Source organism: Siphateles boraxobius, unplaced genomic scaffold (assembly GCF_051911475.1).
Source record: "Siphateles boraxobius isolate OS27281-9 unplaced genomic scaffold, OSU_SipBor_1 103, whole genome shotgun sequence".
NCBI lineage: Eukaryota > Metazoa > Chordata > Actinopteri > Cypriniformes > Leuciscidae > Siphateles > Siphateles boraxobius.
The window spans coordinates 1,193,096-1,214,258 of NW_027508704.1; the positions used below are offsets into that span (position 1 = coordinate 1,193,096).

Here is a 21,163-nt window from a genome sequence, read left to right on the forward strand (position 1 = left end):
TATGCAGAACTTTAAGGCTTAATATAATTTAAACGGATGAGTTATAAAAAAAATTAACCCCCCTCACAGTTTTCATGAAGGGCAAAATTAGGTATATAGACCAAAACCACTTTTTGCTCAAGGCTGTAAACATGTTTTTTTTCTGCTGTAAAGTTGGGCATTTTAACATGGAGGTCTATGGGATTGAGTCTCTTCTGCAGCCGGTCTCTAGTGGCCAGTCGATGAACTGCAGTTTAAGTCACTTCAGTGTTTAATTCAAGAGAGAGACGGGACCCCTTTAAATTATTTGTTTACACAAAAATATTCATTCAAAAATAATATGCTATTTCGAGTACAGTAACTGGTCAAGGGCCCGAACCTCCTGCCGTAGACCCGTCTGTAGAGGAAGCTGAACCGGGACACCTCAATACCTTCTGGGAAACTCTGGAGGAGGGTCACAACCTCCTCTTTCAGTGTTTGCAGTGGCAGGCCTGAGGAAGAAGAAGAAGAAGAAGAAGAAGAAGAAGAAGAGCTGGTGCTCAAAGGCAGTGTTTTGCATTTTGATTAAATAATGTACGATACAGCGGAGCAAGATATTAAATATCTTTCCAATCAGACTTTATCCTGCCACAAACTGATTAATAAAAATTTAATAAATCATTTTCAAAGATTTTCAAAACGAATCCCTTTCACTGTGCGCTTGTGTGTCTGTGAGTGTATGAGTGCAGTGTTTCCCCTACCATTATATAAGGGGGCGCCCCGCCCTCCTAATGGCTCGCCCCGCCCTCCTAATGGCTCGCCCCGCCCTCCTAACGGCTCGCCCCGCCCCTTGAAGGTCAATTAAATTTGATTTGATTTTCTTTATTGCGCCAGATTACAATTTGTTATTTTATTAAACAAACTAAATAGCCCTTAAGTAATATGTTATATATCTTATTTCCACGATGGCATGTCTTTTCTGCCTGTGTTTGCACGTTTACAATTATCCCAATGAGTGCGCACACGTGCAAACACTTGTGCGAGTGCGAGCGCGGACGCCGGTAATGCACTCACTCTGTATGTGCGCGTTGCAGGGAGAATAAAACAATTCGCGGGACTTCCGCAAACTAGCGATATCTATGAATAAAACATATAAAAACTAATACATTTTTATTCATCTGTTGCAGAAAAGCAACAAGAACAACTAAAACAAAATAGAAACGATTTACAGGCCAGTTTCTTTTTATAACATGTTTGCAGCGTTGAGCGATGTAGCCAATCACAGACATACGTGTTGATTTCTTGAACGCAATGGCCAATCAGAAGCATTCAAGATAGACTCTCCTCACCGCTCAAAAACGGACGTTTTGTTCAGTGCTGAATTCTGTATGCTGGCAAATCCTCTAATTATAAAAAACAAAGTGTATATATTATGAAAGATTGATTGTGAAGTCAGCTTCGTTGATCATAACAGAGATGTGTGAGATTGTGATGAACTGATGTCAGCTTTTTAGGAATTATTAAGGGAGCGCACTTTGCGCGCACTCATGCCAAACCATGCACGCAGTGTCTGCTTGCTTTTATGTTATAACACAAACAGTGGTTTGTGTGTTAATGCTTTAATAATTTTTTAAAATTTATTTATATATATATTTTCTTATTATAATTTAAAATTTAAAAAAGTTTATAAAATGCAGTTAATATATTCACTGCGGCCATTAAAAGAAACAAGTGAACACCATGACTCCTTTAAGTGTTTGTGTCTGTCAATTTTCCCCAACCAACCAACACCCCCCCCCCCCCCCCCCCACACTCAGTGTGCATTTGTTAGTGTGTATGAGTGAGTGAGTGTGTGTGTGAGCTTGTGCGTTTGAGTGAGTGAGAGTGTTTGTGTGTGTCTGTGTGTGCATGTTTGTGTGAGTGTTTGTATGAGTGAGTGAGTGAGTGTGTGCGCTTGTGTGTATGAGTGAGTGAGTGTTTGTGTGTGTCTGTTAGTGTGAGTGTGGATGAGTGAGTGTGTGCGCTAGTATGTATGAGTGAGTGTGTGTGTGTGTGTGTGTGTGAGTGAGAGTGTGTGTGTGTGTGTGAGTGAGAGTGTGTGTGTGTGTATGAATGTTTGTATGAGTGAGTGAGTGTCTATGCGCTTGTGTGTATGAGTGAGTGTTTGTGTGTGTGTATGAGTGAGTGAGAGTGGTTGTGTGTGTCTGTGAGTGTGTGTGTGCTCGTGACTGTATGAGTGAGTGAGTGCGCTTGTGTGTATGAGTGAGTGTTTGTGTGTCTGTGGGTGTGTATGAGTGTGTGTGAGTATGTATAATAATAACTTTAATTTGGAATAGCGCTTTTAAAAGTTAATTCTCAGAGCGCTTAACATAGACAATAGATAAAACAAGCATGACATACAAACTATTACAGTACATGCATACAAACAATGTTATAAATCTAAAAAAAAAATAGTAATAATAATAATAATAATAATTAAAATCAATAAACAAAACATCAGTTAAACAAAACCATAAAATATATTACATGGAGAACCACAACAATCATGTTTCACCCAAAAGCTTCTTTAAAATAATAAGTTTTAAGGGATGACTTAAACAATTTCAGAGATGGAGCACTTCGAATATGTGAGGGCAGTGAATTCCATACCTTTGGGGCAACCGAAGAAAACGCCCTGTCACCCATAGTTTTCAGGCGCGTTACCGGAACAACTAAAAGACCAGCATCGGCTGAGCGAAGATTACGTGTCGTATGAGTGAATGAGTGAGTGTTTGTGTGTGTGAGTGGGTTTGTGCGTTTGTGTATGAGTGAGTAAGAGTGTTTGTTTGTGTTTGTGTGTGTGTGTAGTATCTTAATCCTGCCACAAACTAGAGAAAGTGATAAAAATATAAAATATAAACGAATAGCCGTTGAAATGGTCTATAAAAGGCTGGAGAGAGATGAACAGTACTTTGCTGGGCTCGGGGCGGGGAGGGCCTCTGTTCCTCCGGGGCCCTTGACCTCGCCGGGGGCCCCTGGTCTCTCTGAGGGCCTCTACTCATCTAACACCAGATATTCTCCAGCAATAAACCTCACTGAGATTTCAGACAAAACCAATTCAGTTCAAACTTCAGTTTTCCTCAGAAAAACTGCGTGACATCTGCAATTTAAATATGAGGATTTATTATTTGACTTTCATAACAATGAATTCAAAATCCTAGTCCTGTTTCACTGAATTTTGCCTTTTACTTTTTTTAGTCAGAAGGGAAAGTGCAGCAAATGATTAATAATCTGTTACATAAAACTGGATTTGTCCAAAAGAGGAAAAATACAATTTAAGTACGTTGTTTGAAATTTGTTTTGCGGCTAAAATTAATACCTCAAGAAATCTTGCGCCCGTTCTAACTTATAACTGTATTGTAAATCATCTCATTATGCTAAATAATGTTAGATCCAGTTGTTTTGAAATGTACATATAATAATACATAATACAGTGCAGCAGCTAGCAGACCTAGAGCAGGCTGTCTAGTGTGCTCATAGGCTGCCCAGCGGGAACTGCAGCAGCTTATCACTGAACCCGACGTGACGTCACGTCCAATGAAGGCGCTCGCGCCTTCATAGTGTCAAAGTCCGCCAATATGGGCGTGGCTTAGCGTATATAAGCAGGGTTCATAGGCTGAATTCTCTGGTTTTCATTGACTGAAGCGAAAAACGCTCGTGGCGCAAGCACGGCAGGTTACGCAATACTCGTTCCCTCTTCTAGAGAGAACCGAGGTTACGTTAGGTAACCCAGTACGTTCTCTTACGAGAGGTTCTCTGGTATTGCGCAAGTATAGCTTACGCTACGGGAAAACCTTGTCAACGCCGTGCGCGCCAGCATCCACTTATGAGTCCCAGAAAAATCCGGGGATCCCAGATCAGCGGGAATAAGCGCATGTATATATATGCGTATGTATATAAGCACTCACAGGGAATACAGAGCGGCGACGCCGGTCCATCTATAAGCATATATCACATAACCTGTCACAGGGCAGCTCAACCAGAAGGAGCTGAACCATGTGAGAGTAGTTTGTGCACGATAGTACCTGGGCAGAACTGACCTCTCACTTAGGCCGTCCACCAAAGTGTTTTTAGCCGGCTGAAAACGCTAGACGCTCTGCTGAAAACGCCTAGCTGTGGGCGCTTGAGAGCATTTTTGCAGCGCAGCGTTTTTTCAGTTGAGACGATTCGTTGCTATGATACAGAATAACCGCAGCACAGTTTACTTGTAACTGATTTCGCAGATAATTTTGTTTCAAACTAAAAATTTATTTTTCATCCATTCGGTTCGGTTAGCTCCGCTGGTTGACGTCGTTGTACATAAAGAATGTTGTGACAGTTGGTCGGTGTGATATTAGTCCCGACCCTCCTGCACTGGACATTGGACGGCTGTGTAAAAAGTGACAGTGATGAGCGCTGCATTTTACCCAAAGTTGAACATTTTAAAATGAACACGTTAAATGCACGTTCAGCGCCTAGTTACGCTCATGGCGTTTAAAAAATGCGGCGCAGCCCATTGAAAAAAATTAGAATTTTACGCCATGAGCGTGAAAAAACGCTTTGGTGGACACACGGCCTTAGACTGATAGTAGTTTCGCCTGCAGGGCGGGAACTTCCAGATTATAGAACCCACAAAGGTGGAAGGGGAGGCCCAGCCCGCCGCCACACATTATGTCATGAATTGAAATTCCACTGGACCATGCCCACGAAGAGGCCACGCCTCTGGTGGAATGAGCCCTTACGCCCAAGGGGCATTGCAGCCCTTTTGCTGTATAAGCAGCTGCAATCGCGTCTATTATCCATCTGGATAGAGTCTGTTTCGAGGCGGCGAGACCTTTAGTGCAGCCACCAAACGAAACAAAAAGCTGCTCAGAACGCCTGAAAGGGGCGGAGCGCGTTATGTAAACTCTCAGCGCACTGACTGGGCAGAGGAGATTAACATCACTCTCACTATCAGATGCTGGTAGAGCCGATAGTGAAATGACCTGTGCTCTGAAAGGTGTGCCAATCACTTTAGGAACATAGCCAATAGCGTAGAGCCTTCGGGTAGAAGGAGCTCTAGACTGCGTGGTTGTGTTCATTACTGCGTCTGGCAGGGCAACGGGTAACCGCGAGCTTGAGAGAGGAGATCTGCTCTCACCGGAATTGGCCCAGGGGGAGACACACACGAGCGGCCAGCCAGCGTTGTAGCGGGCGCATACGTAGCAAACCCAGCTTAAGTACCGTAGCAGCTGAAGCCATGTAACCCAGCATCCTCTGGAATGTTTTCAGAGGGGCGGTGCTGTCCTTCTGGAAGGACGCGGCCAGTTACTGAACACAGCGCGCGCTGAGTTGACAAGCGGGCCGTCATAGCCACGGAGTCCAGTTCTATTCCTAAAAAGGAAATTGACTGACTGGGCATTAATGAGCTCTTGGTCCAGTTGACCGTGAGTGCCGGGCTTTCCAGGTGACTGAGGAGCACAGCTCTGTGAGACAGTATTTCTGACTCGGATTGTGCTAGAACCAGCCAATCGTCCAGATAGTTCAGAATTCGCATGCCCTGATTTCTCAAGGGGGCGAGTGCCGCGTCCATGCACTTCGTGAATTTGCGGGGTGCTAGGTTAGGACCGAACAGCAGGACGGTGTACTGATAAACCTGACCGTCGAAGGCGAATCTCAAGAATGGCCTGTGACGGGGTATTATCTGAATCTGAAAATAGGCATCTTTTAGATCGAGAGATATAAACCAGTCTCTCGGGCGAATGTGCACGAGGAGTTGTCTGGTTGTAAGCATTTTGAACGGTCTTTTCATAAGAGCTTTGTTCAAATGTCTCAGATCTAGTATGGGTCTGACACCCCCGTCCTTCTTGGGTACGAGAAAATAACGGCTTTAAAAGCCTGACTCGCTCAGCGAAGGCGGCACCGGTTCTATGGCCCTTTTGCACAGCAGTTTTGCTATTTCTGAACGAAGTAGATGTGCTACTTTCGCATTCACTGTCGTCGCGGTCCGTGCTCGGAAGTGTGGGGGACGGCGAGCGAACTGTAATGCATAGCCCTGCTTTATTGTGCTTAGCACCCATTCTGATACCCCTGGAATCGCTTCCCATGCTTTTATGTGTGTAGCTAGGGGCAGAATGGCCTCCGGGTTCTGATCGCCGCGCTGTGCGGGCTCGAGAAACTGGACCGGAGGAATTGGCGCGGTGCGCGCGCTCTCTGTGCCTGAATGGGGCGGCTCGCTGACAGCAACAGCAGGCTGTTTCATATATAGCGTCCCGATAGCTGTGAATGGGGAGCGCTTTACAATCACTTTTACACGCCACTTTGTGGTGCTCGTGAGCGGGCACGGGACTTACATTTACATTTACATTTATTCATTTAGCTGACACTTTTATCCAAAGCGACTTACAATTGCTATATGTCAGAGGTCGCACGCCTCTGGAGCAACTAGGGGTTAAGTGTCTTGCTCAGGGACACATTGGTGTCTCACAGTGGATTCGAACCCGGGTCTCTCACACCAAAGGCATGTGTCTTATCCACTGCGCCATCACCACCCATATTCATAACTTGACAGATATGAGGCTGCACTTTGTGACGCGCGTTTAACGCCGTGGGCGAAGTGCATGTTAGTAAGCGTGAGCGCTTGCAAGCGGGCACGAGACACGTTCATATTCTGACTCATATAAGGCTGCACTTGGTGGTGCGCGCGCGGCGCTGTGTGCGAAGTGCTTGTTAGTAAGCGTGAGCGCTTGCGAGCGGGCACGAGACTTACATCCACAACTTGATTGATATGAGTCTGCACTTTGTGATGTGCGTGACTTGGCCGTGTAATAGAGGGGGCAGATAGTAGATGTGGGCACAGACACGTGGGCAAATCTCCTGCAGTTAACACTAGAGCGGCATTTGCCAGCTTTATGAGAGTGGGCTCTGTGGGTGACACGGGAAGTGCTGTGTTTGTGTGTAGGGATGAGCATTGTGGCGTGGGCACTTTTTATACACTTAAAACACCACCGGCGTGAGCCGGATAACCAGACATTATGCTCTTTCTGAGATTTCTCTGGTTTGCCGTAATAACGGCGGTTCTGTGCAGGCGAGCGGGTTGTGTTACCGACTTGGCAGTAGCCTGTGTTAAGGGGACTGACAGGGCGAAAAGCTTTGACGGTGGCCCAGCCGCGGCGAGACCCAACCGTCTTTTCCCTCTTACTGTTGCTAGGAGGGCTTCGCTTGTTCAGACTTCAAAGATCACGCTTTGGCCGCGGCCCATGTGGGGGATGCGGTCTGCTGCGGGTAGCTGAGCGCGATCTGGGGCGGCCGCCCTTTCGCTGCGAAGAGTGGCTGGACTGTCTCGGCTGAACTGGGCGCTGTGTAGTGGCTCGTGCAGCCGGCTGGTCACGTGGGCGACCTGCAGCGGAGCTAGCGCGACGGGGCAGGAACAGATTCATGCCTTGAGAGGTTTTCTGAACTTCAGAAAAACGGTCAACGATTCCGTTCACTGCAGGGCCAAAGAGACCAGTGTGGGAGAGAGGAGCGTCGAGGAAGGCAGACCGCTCACACTCTCTCATGTCAGCCAGCGTTAACCATAGGTGTCTTTCTGTGACAGTCAGCGAGGCCATGCATCGTCCTAGGGCTTGAGCTGCAGCCTTGGTAGCACGAAGGGAAAGATCCGTCGCGCTTCTCAAGTCCGTTACGGCAGCTGGATCCGAGCCTTTCTCGTCCCATTCATGGAGGAGATCGGCTTGTAGGATCTGTAAGACAGCCATGGAGTCCTGCTTGTCAGGCTTGCAGGCTTTAGACGGAAAAGCAGACTTTGAACGCCATCTCGCGGAGGAGGGGCAACGGTGTGCAGCAACCACTTCATCAACCTTGGGGATTGAGCTTTATCCTTTCTCGGCCCTAAAACCGTGATACGAACCGAACTGTGGGTTTTGTGAACCGTGCCACCCCTGTTTATAAGCAGAACTGCATGCGTCTCGCGGAAGAACATTTTAGCCGGAGCTACTTCTCTGTTTATGTCTACGACGAGTCACGCAGGTACTGTGCTCCTCCGCAGCGGGCGGTGTAAAATAGTCCGAATAAAATCACTTATTATAGGCGTACCATCGTGACTCATGATGAGTTCATGATGTACTCATTCATTATATACATTTTGAACAAGAAAAAGTTACATAGTGTACCTTTAAAAGTGTTTTTTTGTGGTAAAGAATGAGCAATGCTTATGCAGCGTTTATTTATTAATCTCATACTTATTAATACATTTTTAAGATCCAATGTTGTATCTGTTTACATAGTAAATAAACTGAATTTTTTTACTAACATTAAAGGTTAATAAATGCTGTAAAATTAATATTTCTTTGTAACTTATTGCAAAGCGTTACCAAATAACATTGAAAAAGTAAGAAAGCCTAATTAACACAAATAAATCATTGTCACTCATTAATAAAGAAAGTATACTTTTATTCAAAGGAGGAATGTTAATATTCATTTTGATAAAGGAATATATTAGAGATATTTGGAGCAGAACCACTTTCGTTATCTATTTTAAAATAATGTAAACTAAAAACAGTAATGTATACAGTATAAAACTGTCATGTTGAATAATGTGAGGTGGATTTATGTAATAGTCACACATCTGTGGAAGTCTGTAATAGACGAGCACCAAAGGATTCATCACAGTTATTAAAATAAGTACTTTTTCAGTCCCACGGAAATTTAAAGTTCACATCTTTCATTTTGTCTTTGTATACAGCATCAAATCGCTGCTCTTGAGCCTCGTTGAACAGATTCTTCCAGTCGCCTGCGATTCCTGATGAAGAAAACAAGACAAGATTACAGTAACTCTTACCGTCAAATAATAATCAGGTGATACGCTTCGGATAATTCACCCAAAATGACTACACACACACTTTTATAACACTATTTTTGGTGCTTTTGCAACTTTTGAAGCATGAAAGAGTGTATTGTCACTTTTTTCTCTACATTCCCTAGCAATCAATAAGAAGAATTGATCTGTTACCTTTCCTCAGGAATTCTGATTTCTTCTGGTTCATGAATTCCTCTGGAACCAGAGAAAAGTTGGACATTTTATTTTGCTTCATGTTCTTGAAAACGCAGTGTTCGGCGATCTTCTCCGTCACGTCCGGACTCAGAGATTTCCCAAGAAACTGTGCGATTTTCTCCACGGATCCTTTCAAATCCTGAACAAAGATTTGAATAAAGACAAGCTTATATAATCTGTGGTAACGACAGCATGTCATGTGATGAGTCATAAACTCAAGCTCCATATTCGCTCCATCTTACAGTGATCATCTCCTCATAGAAAATGTACAGTATGGATTCATGGTCTTCAGCATTAAGCCAACCTTTCACATGATCAAACCAGGAACCAAACATGACTGTGGAGAAAAGAAATCACACAAAAGCTGTAATTAATTCCATTACAGGACAAGGAGAAAACTAGGCTATATTACCACATAGTATTGCAAAAAGTTGCATATGCAAACTGATATGTTGCTGTTTGGAGTCTATAGGCAGGAGAATCGATTTGTACTTCAGTATTTGAACCTTTGGTTTGTTTGCTCTAGTAAGAACATCCCGGGTAACACACACATACCGTTAAAAAAAGAAAGTTTTGTAGACATTAATGAACGAAAATGTTCTCTAAATTAGGGATGTGAAATGATTAATCGCATCCAAAATAAAAGTTTGTGTTTACATAATATATGTGAACTGTGTATAATTATTTTGTATATAATACACAGACATGCATGTTGTATATTTAAGAAATATTTGCATGCATATATTGTATATGTACTTATTAAATATTTTATATACAAGTAACACATTTTTCTTAAATATATACATGCATGTGTGTATATATATATACACAAAATAATAATACATAGTACACTACACACATATATATTATGTAAACTCAAACTTTTATTTTGGATGCAATTAATCTCTGAATTAATTAAAACTTTGAAAAACCCTCTTTTATGGTTATTTCTAAGATTAATTCTTCCAAACATATTATTCTTGTATTCATCCATTTATACTTTTCTGTCTTTTTATTAGAACTAATATCCATATATTCGATTCAGATCAGACATCTACTTCAACTCTACTCTGAAAATGTAGATCTTTATTTTTGTGGCTACTTCCCCAAACGCATGAACATATTTATTGTATTTCCTCCTTCTGCTCAGTGTGCTTTCCTGTCTCACATGTGTGCTATCTTGTTTAATATCAGATTTTGCAAATGTTGGTCATCTAAAATGCTGCTGTATAAGGTTTAGACATGGTAAAAATGATTGTTAGTGTCAAAACCACAATGCTTGCAAAATGTAATACCAAGAGGCCAGAGCTGTTTCTTAGAAATGTTTTACATGATTTGCACAACCGTTCCTATGCAAGCTTATATCTGCCACAGAATAAAAAAAAGATACTTTTTAACATGCAATTGCAACTTTATTTTACGCAATTCTGACTTTTTATTTCAGGATTGCCTGATATAATGTTGCAATTGCAAATAAAATTTAGAATTGTGAGATATAAAGTTTCAATTCTGAGGGAAAAAGTCTGTATTTTTTTCCTTAGAATTGGACTTTTAAGAAAAGATGTCAGAATTGCGAGCTATAAACTCAAAATTGTGAGATAAAAAGTCTTTTAAAATCTTTTTTAAATGTTTTTTTTAAAATTATCTTTTAAAATGTTTTATTCTGTGGCGGAAACAAGCTTCTATATCTTATCTGAACACAGGTCAGCTCATACACTGCTTTTGCTCATATATCGAGATCTGAAATCCTACTGTCTCCATCGAGGAACTTCTCCATGAACTCGTCTTGAGTTCCAGGGTTCACCAGGTATGAGGCCATTCCGTAGTAGTGATACGAGGACGTGAACACGTCTTTCGGGTTACGCATGACATACAGAACCTGAAGCACAGAGCAAAGCATGCAGAAGATGATGCACATGATTTATGATTTATGAAGTGCATCTGAACGTTGTTGTTACCCTGGGCTTTATTTTGAAGTAAGACTCATTCATCATCGTGTGATGAAAGTGAGTAGCAAAGATGCGAGGAGACGGTCTCTGGTGTAAACTGAGTTGCATCGCCCGGTGTTCCTCCAGCCACGGCACTCGGTCCCAGTTCGGCACCGTCAGCACCGGCGTCAGATCGCCCTCGCTCACTATCAAGGGCACGACCTCCTGCATCCATGTGGTGCCTGAGAACATTGAGCAAACCTCGGGTCAGTGACATGATCCTGAGTTTACTCAAACACATTGACACACTCTTAAAAATACACTCTTTAAATGATCACATTGTTTAAATTAATACATTTTTCGCTAACTGTGATTTTGTATATGTACATTTCTGAAATACATAACTTAGACTGTTTCCTCTGATATCAGATCTCTCTAAATTGTAATGTGGACTTCATTTTCTGGCTTTTTCTGTGAAGCTGCTTTGAAATTATGTGTATTGTGAAAAGTGCTATACAAATAAATGTGAATTGAATCGTATTAAAAATGAAGGTTATTTGCATTGATGCCTCCAAAATATTAATCTCCGAAGCGTGTTCACTGAACAACATCCGCTCTCAGGTTAACACAACGCGCGTGCTCTCGTGAACGTGCATTGGAGATTATTATTTTGGAGGCATCAATGCAAATAACCTTCATTTTTAATATAAAAATAAAGTGGTAAATTGCAGGAGGTTTTTGTGTCGCTTCATAAAATTGGGGTTAAACCCCTGGAGTCACATGGATTACTGTAATGACGTCTTTACTGTCTTTCTAGGGCTTGAAAGTGGTAGTTGTGTAGACTGTAAATGGAGGGTTCAGAAAGCTCTCAGGTTAATCAAACAGATCTTCACGTGTGTTTTCGAGAAGAACTAAAGTCTTACAGGTTTGGAACAACATGAGGGAGAGTAATTAATGACTGAATTTTCATTTTTGGGTGAACTATCCCTTTAATTGGCCTCGTTTCCTAGTGTGTGCCAGTTAGTTTCTACAGCTAATGATTAGTTTCACCTGTTCTTCATTTAGCTCACTTTGTTTGCCCTTGCGTGTATTTGTGTGAGAGTGTGTGTGTGAGTGAGTGAGTGAGTGAGTGAGTGAGTGAGTGAGTGAGTGTGAGTTAGTGAGTGAGTGAGTGTGAGTGGGTGAGTGAGTGAGTGAGTGTGAGTGAGTGAGTGTGAGTGAGTGAGTGTGAGTGAGTGAGAGTGAGTGTGAGTGAGTGAGAGTGAGTGTGAGTGAGTGTGAGTGTGTGTGAGTGTGTGAGAGTGTGTGTGAGTGAGTTTGTGTGAGTGAGTGAGTGAATGTGAGTGAGTGTGAGTGAGTGAGTGTGAGAGTGTGAGTTAGTGAGTGAGGGGGTGAGAGTGAGTGAGTAAGTGAGTGTGAGTGAGTGAGTGTGAGTGAGTGAGTGTGAGTGAGTGAGTGTGAGTGTGTAAGAGTGTGAGTTAGTGAGTGAGTGAGGGAGAGTGAGTGAGTGAGAGTTAGTGAGTGAGTGAGTGAGAGTGAGTGAGTCTGTGTGAGTGAGTGTGAGTGTGAGAGTGTGAGTGTGAGTGAGTGTGAGAGTGTGTGTGTGTGAGTGAGTGAGTGAGTGAGTGACTGAGTGAGTGTGAGTTAGTGAGTGAGTGAGTGTGATTGAGTGAGTGAGTGAGTGAGTGTGAGTGAGTGAGTGAGTGTGAGTGAGTGTGAGTGAGTGTGAGTGAGTGTGAGTGAGTGAGAGTGAGTGAGAGAGAGCGAGTGAGTGTGAGTGTGTGAGAGTGAGTGAGTGTGTGAGAGTGTGTGAGTGTGAGTTAGTGAGTGAGTGAGTGAATGAGTAAGTGTGAGTGAGTGTGAGTGAGATTGAGTGAGAGTGAGTGAGTGTGAGAGTGTGTGAGTGAGTGAGTGTGAGTGAGTGTGAGTGAGAGTGAGTGAGTGTGAGTGTGTGAGAGTGTGAGTTAGTGAGTGAGTGAGTGAGTGAGAGTGAGTGAGTGTGAGTGAGTCTGTGTGAGTGAGTGAGTGTGAGAGTGTGAGTGAGTGAGTGAGAGTGAGTGAGTGAGTGAGAGTGAGTGAGTGTGAGAGTGTGTGTGTGAGTGAGTGAGTGAGTGAGAGTGAGTGTGAGTGAGTGTGAGAGTGTGTGTGTGAGTGAGTGAGTGTGAGTTAGTGAGTGAGTGAGTGAGTGTGATTGAGTGAGTGAGTGTGAGTGAGTGAGAGTGAGTGAGAGTGAGTGAGTGTGAGTGTGTGAGAGTGTGAGTGAGTGAGTGAGTGAGAGTGAGTGAGTGAGTGTGAGTGTGTGTGAGAGTGTGAGTGAGTGAGTGTGAGTTAGTGAGTGAGTGAGTGTGATTGAGTGAGTGAGTGAGTGAGTGTGAGTGAGTGAGTGAGTGTGAGTGAGTGTGAGTGAGTGTGAGTGAGTGTGAGTGAGTGAGAGTGAGTGAGAGAGAGCGAGTGAGTGTGAGTGTGTGAGAGTGAGTGAGTGTGAGTGTGTGAGAGTGTGTGAGTGTGAGTTAGTGAGTGAGTGAGTGAATGAGTAAGTGTGAGTGAGTGTGAGTGAGATTGAGTGAGAGTGAGTGAGTGTGAGAGTGTGTCAGTGAGTGAGTGTGAGTGAGTGTGAGTGAGAGTGAGTGAGTGTGAGTGTGTGAGAGTGTGTGAGTGTGAGTTAGTGAGTGAGTGAGTGAATGAGTAAGTGTGAGTGAGTGTGAGTGAGATTGAGTGAGAGTGAGTGAGTGTGAGAGTGTGTGAGTGAGTGAGTGTGAGTGAGTGTGAGTGAGTGTGAGTGTGTGAGAGTGTGAGTTAGTGAGTGAGTGAGTGAGTGAGAGTGAGTGAGTGTGAGTGAGTCTGTGTGAGTGAGTGAGTGTGAGAGTGTGAGTGAGTGAGTGAGAGTGAGTGAGTGAGTGAGTGAGAGTGAGTGAGTGTGAGAGTGTGTGTGTGAGTGAGTGAGTGAGTGAGTGAGAGTGAGTGTGAGTGAGTGTGAGAGTGTGTGTGTGAGTGAGTGAGTGTGAGTTAGTGAGTGAGTGAGTGAGTGTGATTGAGTGAGTGAGTGTGAGTGAGTGAGAGTGAGTGAGAGTGAGTGAGTGTGAGTGTGTGAGAGTGTGAGTGAGTGAGTGAGTGAGAGTGAGTGAGTGAGTGTGAGTGTGTGTGAGAGTGTGAGTGAGTGAGTGAGTGTGAGTGAGTGTGAGTGAGTGTGAGTGAGTGAGAGTGAGTGAGTGTGAGTGAGTGTGAGTGAGTGTGTGAGAGTGTGTGAGTGAGTGAGTGTGAGTGAGTGTGTGAGAGTGTGTGAGTGAGTGAGTGTGAGTGAGTGTGTGAGAGTGTGTGAGTGAGTGAGTGTGAGTGAGATTGAGTGAGAGTGAGTGAGTGTGAGAGTGTGTGTGTGAGTGAGTGAGTGTGAGTTAGTGAGTGAGTGAGTGTGATTGAGTGAGTGAGTGTGAGTGAGTGAGAGTGAGTGAGAGTGAGTGAGTGTGAGTGTGTGAGAGTGTGAGAGTGTGAGTGAGTGAGTGAGTGAGTGAGTGTGAGTGTGTGTGAGAGTGTGAGTGAGTGAGTGAGTGAGTGTGAGTGAGTGTGAGTGAGTGAGAGTGAGTGAGTGTGAGTGAGTGTGAGTGAGTGTGTGAGAGTGTGTGAGTGAGTGAGTGTGAGTGAGTGTGTGAGAGTGTGTGAGTGAGTGAGTGTGAGTGAGTGTGTGAGAGTGTGTGAGTGAGTGAGTGTGAGTGAGTGTGTGAGAGTGTGTGAGTGAGTGAGTGTGAGTGAGATTGAGTGAGAGTGAGTGAGTGTGAGAGTGTGTGAGTGAGTGAGTGTGAGTGAGTGTGAGTGAGTGAGTGTGAGTGTGTGAGAGTGTGAGTTAGTGAGTGAGTGAGTGAGTGAGTGAGAGTGAGTGAGTGTGAGTGAGTCTGTGTGAGTGAGTGAGTGTGAGAGTGTGAGTGAGTGAGTGAGAGTGAGTGAGTGAGTGAGAGTGAGTGAGTGTGAGAGTGTGTGTGTGAGTGAGTGAGTGAGTGAGAGTGAGTGTGAGTGAGTGTGAGAGTGTGTGTGTGAGTGAGTGAGTGTGAGTTAGTGAGTGAGTGAGTGTGATTGAGTGAGTGAGTGTGAGTGAGTGAGAGTGAGTGAGAGTGAGTGAGTGTGAGTGTGTGAGAGTGTGAGTGAGTGAGTGAGAGTGAGTGAGTGAGAGTGAGTGAGTGTGAGTGTGTGAGAGTGTGTGAGTGAGTGAGTGAGAGTGTGTGAGAGTGTGTGAGTGAGTGTGAGTGAGTGAGTGAGTGAGTGTGAGTGAGTGAGTGAGTGTGAGTGTGTGAGAGTGTGAGTTAGTGAGTGAGTGTGAGTGTGTGAGAGTGTGTGAGTGTGAGAGTGTGAGTTAGTGAGTGAGTGTGAGTGAGTGAGAGTGAGTGAGTGTGAGTGTGGGAGAGTGTGTGAGTGAGTGAGTGAGTGTGAGTGTGTGAGAGTGTGTGAGTGTGAGTGAGTGAGAGTGAGTGTGTGTGAGTGAGTGAGAGAGTGAGTGAGTGTGAGTGTGACTGACTGAGTGAGTGTGTGAGTGAGTGTGTGAGTGAGTGTGAGTGTGAGAGAGTGTGAGTGTGAGAGTGTGTGTAGACCTCAGATTCTTTTGTTCAGTGTTCCATCAGTGTTGTGTGTGGTTGTGGATTCTAACTCCCAACTTTCCCCATGTATGCCTGTTGGATTTATTGAACGACTGTTTATTTTGTACTTCTGTATTCGTCTTTGCGCACTCATTGCATTTTGGAACCTTTATTTATTATTAAAAGTGTATCGTGTAAAAAAAAATTCGAAACCAACGAAGAGTACATTTTGGCCCATGCATTTTAAACTACACTTTATCGTTGACTCTTACTGTATATGACACCAGCTGCGTCCGAAATCGCAGACTCTCTTGAGTAGCTACTTATTATGAATAGGTAATTACTTCACAATCACACAAAAAAAGTGCATTCTATATATAGTTTAATGTAATAGAGATGTACTACATTCACCATATGTTGTCATTATGTGACCTACTAGTTGCTTCACTGCCGTTCATAAATCCTTTTCCGTGGCCTCATGGGATAGTAAAGTGTCCATCGTATGAACATTTCACGTTTTGCACACTCTGTGAATTCGGACATACTTCTTTTGTCACCTACTATTTTTCGCCCATGTAAGACTGGGACAAACTGGAAGAACTGGAAGATAGCGCAACTCTCTGAGAGAACAAAGCAAATTAACATTTGAATTTCTCCCTTGTGCACCATTCGAGACGCAAGTCTCACCTAAGCAATCCTAATCTACATCTTTTCCCTTGACCCCCCATTCCCCCCCACTCCTTCTCCCTCATGCTGAGATCATCAGCAAGTCACCCAAGAATCTATATAATTTAATGTGAATAATTATCATACAGTATCACACATGTTTGATATCATTTGAAATGTCTCAGTGTGACTGGTACGAAGCTCTCATTCTCAAAGAAGTAAACCAAAAGGTAATAAGGCATTTAAGAGTTTAGAAATAATTCACATACATAGGAGGTGTGTCTTCCAGGCATATGGCCTCATGCTCTCAGAAGGTAGCCTGGTCCCACCAGACTCTCATACATTTCATTTCATTTGTACATAGAGTCTGGCACCGCTTCATCGACAAGCGTTAACTTCCTTGTAGGCTGGTACTCTATTGCAGTCTAAAACTATTGGATCTGCACAGAGTCACTCTGGATCTGCCATAACCAATCGCTAACGTCTGGTCATGACGTATGCCTAGCGTTCGCCTTAGCCAACTCATTCACCACTAACGGAGCAAGCTGGAAAATCAAACTTTTCCCGAACCCCGTGGGGAGGTTCTTGCTCCGGCTTTAACTTCTTGATATTCGGCAGCGTTGCCACAACGGACTGAATGACTTCGCTCGCATCTTTCTCCGCCGCCATTACTGAATAACGCACGACATCAAAGAAACAACAACGTAATTCTCTTTTTTTTCTGATCCTACTTTTATTTTGAAAGATCTGTGTGAAAGCTTGTGACACTTCTGTCAGATGCGGAGAAAACGCGTTGTCCTGAATCAGTAATGTTAGGCTATCTGCGGTAAGATGAGATGTTGTAAGGTCAACAAATGTCAGTAAAACTAACTTTCCTGTCCTGACAGCGGTTGTAGCCTATGTACTTGCACATCACGCGCAATGTGGCGTGCTGTAGCAGTAATTCTGTCGTCAATTAGCTAACTCATGAAATAATCAAAAAGGCGATAATATCTGTGTTAAAACTACATGCATGCATGTATTTGTTATATATGCGTAGGGCTGGATGATTAATCGAAAAATAATCGAAACCGAAATTCAGAGCCTAGAACCGACGTAATTTTACCATGTCGGTTATTTCGGTTTTTTAATCCTATTAATATTTCCGCCCACTGTGTGTTTATGTACTTTCCCCTTAAAACATATTACCGCGTGTGTATTCACGTAACTCAGCCCCGTCCAGTCTGCGACATTGAAGCAACATGAGCCCCTTTCACACGGCGCGTTGATCACGGGAAATTGCCAGAACAAACACCTTCTGTGAACGCAAACACGACCCGGGATTGATGCCAGGTTGGGGACATAGTAACATTGCCGTGTTCAGTCCAGGAACGCGCGCTTTGTGAACAAAAGCCGTAATGAATGCCGTGTCGTAATGATGGCGCTGAGCCGGGATCGTTCGCCAGCGTGAAAAGGTTCGTAATGCGCTAGTTTATGATCGAATCAGAGAAAAAATGCACAAGCGTGGCTTCTCGAGAGAAATCGCAGCTCATAAGCAAATTATAGACGCCGCTGGGACATGTCAGGTGTGTTTGCGGGTTGTGTGTGTCTGTGTGAACGCACTCTGTTGATTCCGGAAAATCACTGGCAGTGTGAATGAAGCAAAGTCAAACGAACCCGGGTCAAATCCCGGGCCACTTTATCCGTGTATTTTCCGGAATCTCTGTGTGAAAGGGAACTCAAACACTGAGTCGACTCAGCAACAGGAGCCGCTCGTACCAAAGAAACACGCGAAAACAGAGAGAGACTGACAAACGGCCAGCAACACGTGCCTCCACTCCACAAAGCAGGTTTCCATAACACAAGCATTTACAAATGCTACACAATATGAAAAGGATTAGTTTTTTTCGTTTTATACAAGTTATATTTTACTTTTAAGATGGCAATATTTACAATAATTTATTTTTTTTACAAAAATAACTATTTTCTTCATTTTAGGAAACTTTCTTTTTACATTAAAACTTAATTACTTTTTTATAAGACGTTTTTATTTCAAGCATTGTATGCTTTGTTTGATTCAATTGTTTGAAATATTTAATAAGTAAGCATTAAAAGCGATATCTGTGTGTTTCCTTAATTTAGAATCACAAAGATAGGATTATGCATTATTTCATTTAAAAAAATAACCGTGAATATTTACAGTATAAGCCTTGCCAGTGACATATGAGAAATAATTTATTTTAAATAATCGTTCAATAATTATAATCGAGGTAACTTGTTCGATTAATCGCGATTATGATTTTAGCCAAAATCGTCCAGCCCTATATATGCGTCATATATGTCTTCGACTAAAATATTCTGCCATGTGAAATCACAATTTAAGGCACAAACTGATAGGCTATGTGATTTTTTTTAATGTTCAAATAAATGTGAGCACTGTCCATTTGTTGGCTACTAGAAGATAGGCGGTAATTTTGCGTTAATTTGTAAAGGAAAAACAAAAATTTATCATTTTTAAATCCATAAAATAATTAATTTTACATTCTGGTATTGCTGTTTACTTCCGCCTTGTTCACATTCTTGCAGTTTAGATTCTTTATTTTGACAACTAATATAGAAAGTTGAAGAGTTAATTGATTATATGAAATTCAATGAAGGTTAAATAATCTTCGAACTACAGTAGTTATCTGCATGTCTCATCCATGAAGGTGCAACAATGTTGGGGGTTTGGAGAACCAGAACTAAGCTAACTGAGCAAGTTGAACTTTAGCTATAGTGTGTGTACTCTTTATTAATATGCCTGGAGGTAGTAAGTAGCTAATAATAATAAAAAAGATCAAATTCACTCAGTATCCATGATTCCTAATTCACTACTATCTCAATTACAATTAAGTACAAATGAACTGTATTCAGTTGTGTAGGAAGGCACTAAAACAGTCCAATACATTATTTAAACTAATTTTTATGTTAAAATAATTAAGATTTATATGCCACCCCAGACTCTTTGCTGGCCCTTGCCTGGCCACCCAATCCTGGCTCCGCCACTGCATTTACCTGACATAATAAATTGTAAACATTTGATTTTTTTCTAATCGACTCGGACATTATTTTAAGTAAAGAGTTCAAAAATAATGGTCAAACATTCACACACACTTAATGATGTAGATATATAATTAAAACCTTTTTCATTTATGGAGTCAGATGAAATAACGAGTTAATGCATACAAGAAAATGTATATAATTTAATCAAATTACTTTGTCACGCGGAAAGACGGGAACGCGCAGAGACCTTCACCAGCTGACCGAAAAACCTTCTTTGGGCCGATCGAGCCGGGCTTTACACTATACAGTGGGGAAGTGTGTGTTTTCAGATCCAACCTTCGACTCATATAGCAAATGCTAAGTTTGTAATTAACATGCACAGCCATGTTTCTACATAACAAACATTCCAGTCCAGAGCAGGTTTTGTCCTGAAATAGCGTGCGTGCGTGTGTGTGTGTGTGTGTAGTGAGCTGCCTACCTAGACAGCATTATGGGCAATCGATTGTCTTTCTGCCGCAACTTAAAAGAATAACCCAGTAGTAAATTCTGCATGATATTTGTTAACATACAGTAGGCTAAATGAGTAAACCCGATATTTATGATGTGACCATGAGAAGAAAAACAAGCACACTACAAAGTTTTAACCAGAATACCCGTCAGAAACTATAAAGTGATTGCATGGTGAATTGTTGCAGGTTTAACGAACTACACAACAAACACACGGCATTACAAATTTACAGTGGGCTACTATCTGCTAAATGACGCTTTTCCAGAATGATAGTTATATTATGTTAATGCAATAATAAAAAAGTAAAACTCTGCAAACTCACCAGATTTGGGATAAGTGACGATCAGAATGTCATCTGGACGGAAAGTGAACTCCTCACAGTATTTCAGGCTTTCAGGAGGGTGTAAATGCGTCGGCACGTACAGACCTTTATAAACCGAGTACAGTTCTGCCTCTGTCATTTTCTGAAGCAAACGAAGAATAATAAACACAAGTTACAGCTGAGAGCTGATGTAGAGCCTGTAATCCCGCGAGAACTCACGCGATCCGCAGATGGCAAGCCGCTTTCGTTTTATTCAGCCCCAGGATATAGATTTTTCATATTAACAATTGAATTTTCACTAGTTAATAATTCTTGATATCAGAAATTGGATTTTTACTAGTATCAATGGCGATGTTTGACATTAGGAATTACATTACCAATAGTAAAAATGTGATTTCTTGGTATTTTGTTGACACCGCACTTGCTGAAGAAAAAATAAAAAAATAATTTCTAGTTAAAATCTAATTCTTGATATCAGAAATTGGATTTTTACTAGTAACAATGGCGATTTTTTGATATAAGGAATTACATTTTCACTAGTAAAAAATTTCATTCTTGAAATAAACAATGACGTCATCACTTGGAGAAATACGAATTTTCACTAGTTAAAATTGAATTCTTGATATCAGAAATTGGGATTTTTACTATTAGTAATGGCAATTTTTGATATTAGGAATTACATTTCCACTAGTAAAAATGTTAATTCTTGATATCAGCAATGACGTCATCACTCGAAGAAATAAAAAATGTTACTACTTAATTCTTGATATCAAGTATTCGTGTTTTTGTGAGTGATGACATTATTGTTGATATCAAGAATTTACATTTTAACAAGTGAAAACTGAATTGTTGATATGAAGTCATATCCTGGAAATGAATAAAAGTCAAAACTGCTTGCCATAGTAGATGTTGTTCCTGATGGCGACTGGTGAGTCACTGGACGTCATGTAATCATAGTAAACGGTGCTTTTTTGGAAGCAAATGCATGTCATAATTATTTATTTTAGTGTGCGAGACTTCATGCTCTTGACACTTACTGAAAATGTTAACCGTTCAGTAGTTGTTTATTGGCCGGAGTGAAGCTCAAAGGGCTTTTATACAGTTAATCAGAGGTGTAAAAAGTGCACTGAAATTATATTTAAGTTAAAG

At 42.2% G+C, this 21,163-nt stretch overlaps 1 protein-coding gene and 1 long non-coding RNA gene across 2 annotated transcripts; both read right to left on the reverse strand.

The window, feature by feature from the left end:
* Positions 1–414: 414 nt before the first annotated feature.
* LOC143753015 (uncharacterized) lies at positions 415–3,413 on the reverse strand. Its single transcript, XR_013207502.1, has 3 exons — positions 3,317–3,413; positions 2,909–3,097; positions 415–470 (listed from the first exon to the last, which is right to left on the reverse strand). It is a non-coding gene; the product is annotated as an uncharacterized LOC143753015 (long non-coding RNA).
* Positions 3,414–8,165: 4,752 nt separating this feature from the next.
* Positions 8,166–20,228, reverse strand: LOC143753474 (sulfotransferase 2B1-like). Its single transcript, XM_077245820.1, has 6 exons — positions 20,015–20,228; positions 10,966–11,177; positions 10,760–10,886; positions 9,250–9,344; positions 8,966–9,146; positions 8,166–8,755 (listed from the first exon to the last, which is right to left on the reverse strand). Exons 1-6 carry the CDS (start codon positions 20,151–20,153, stop codon positions 8,646–8,648), a joined length of 864 nt encoding a protein of 287 aa, XP_077101935.1. The 5' UTR covers positions 20,154–20,228; the 3' UTR covers positions 8,166–8,645.
* Between the last annotated feature and the right edge of the window lie 935 nt (positions 20,229–21,163).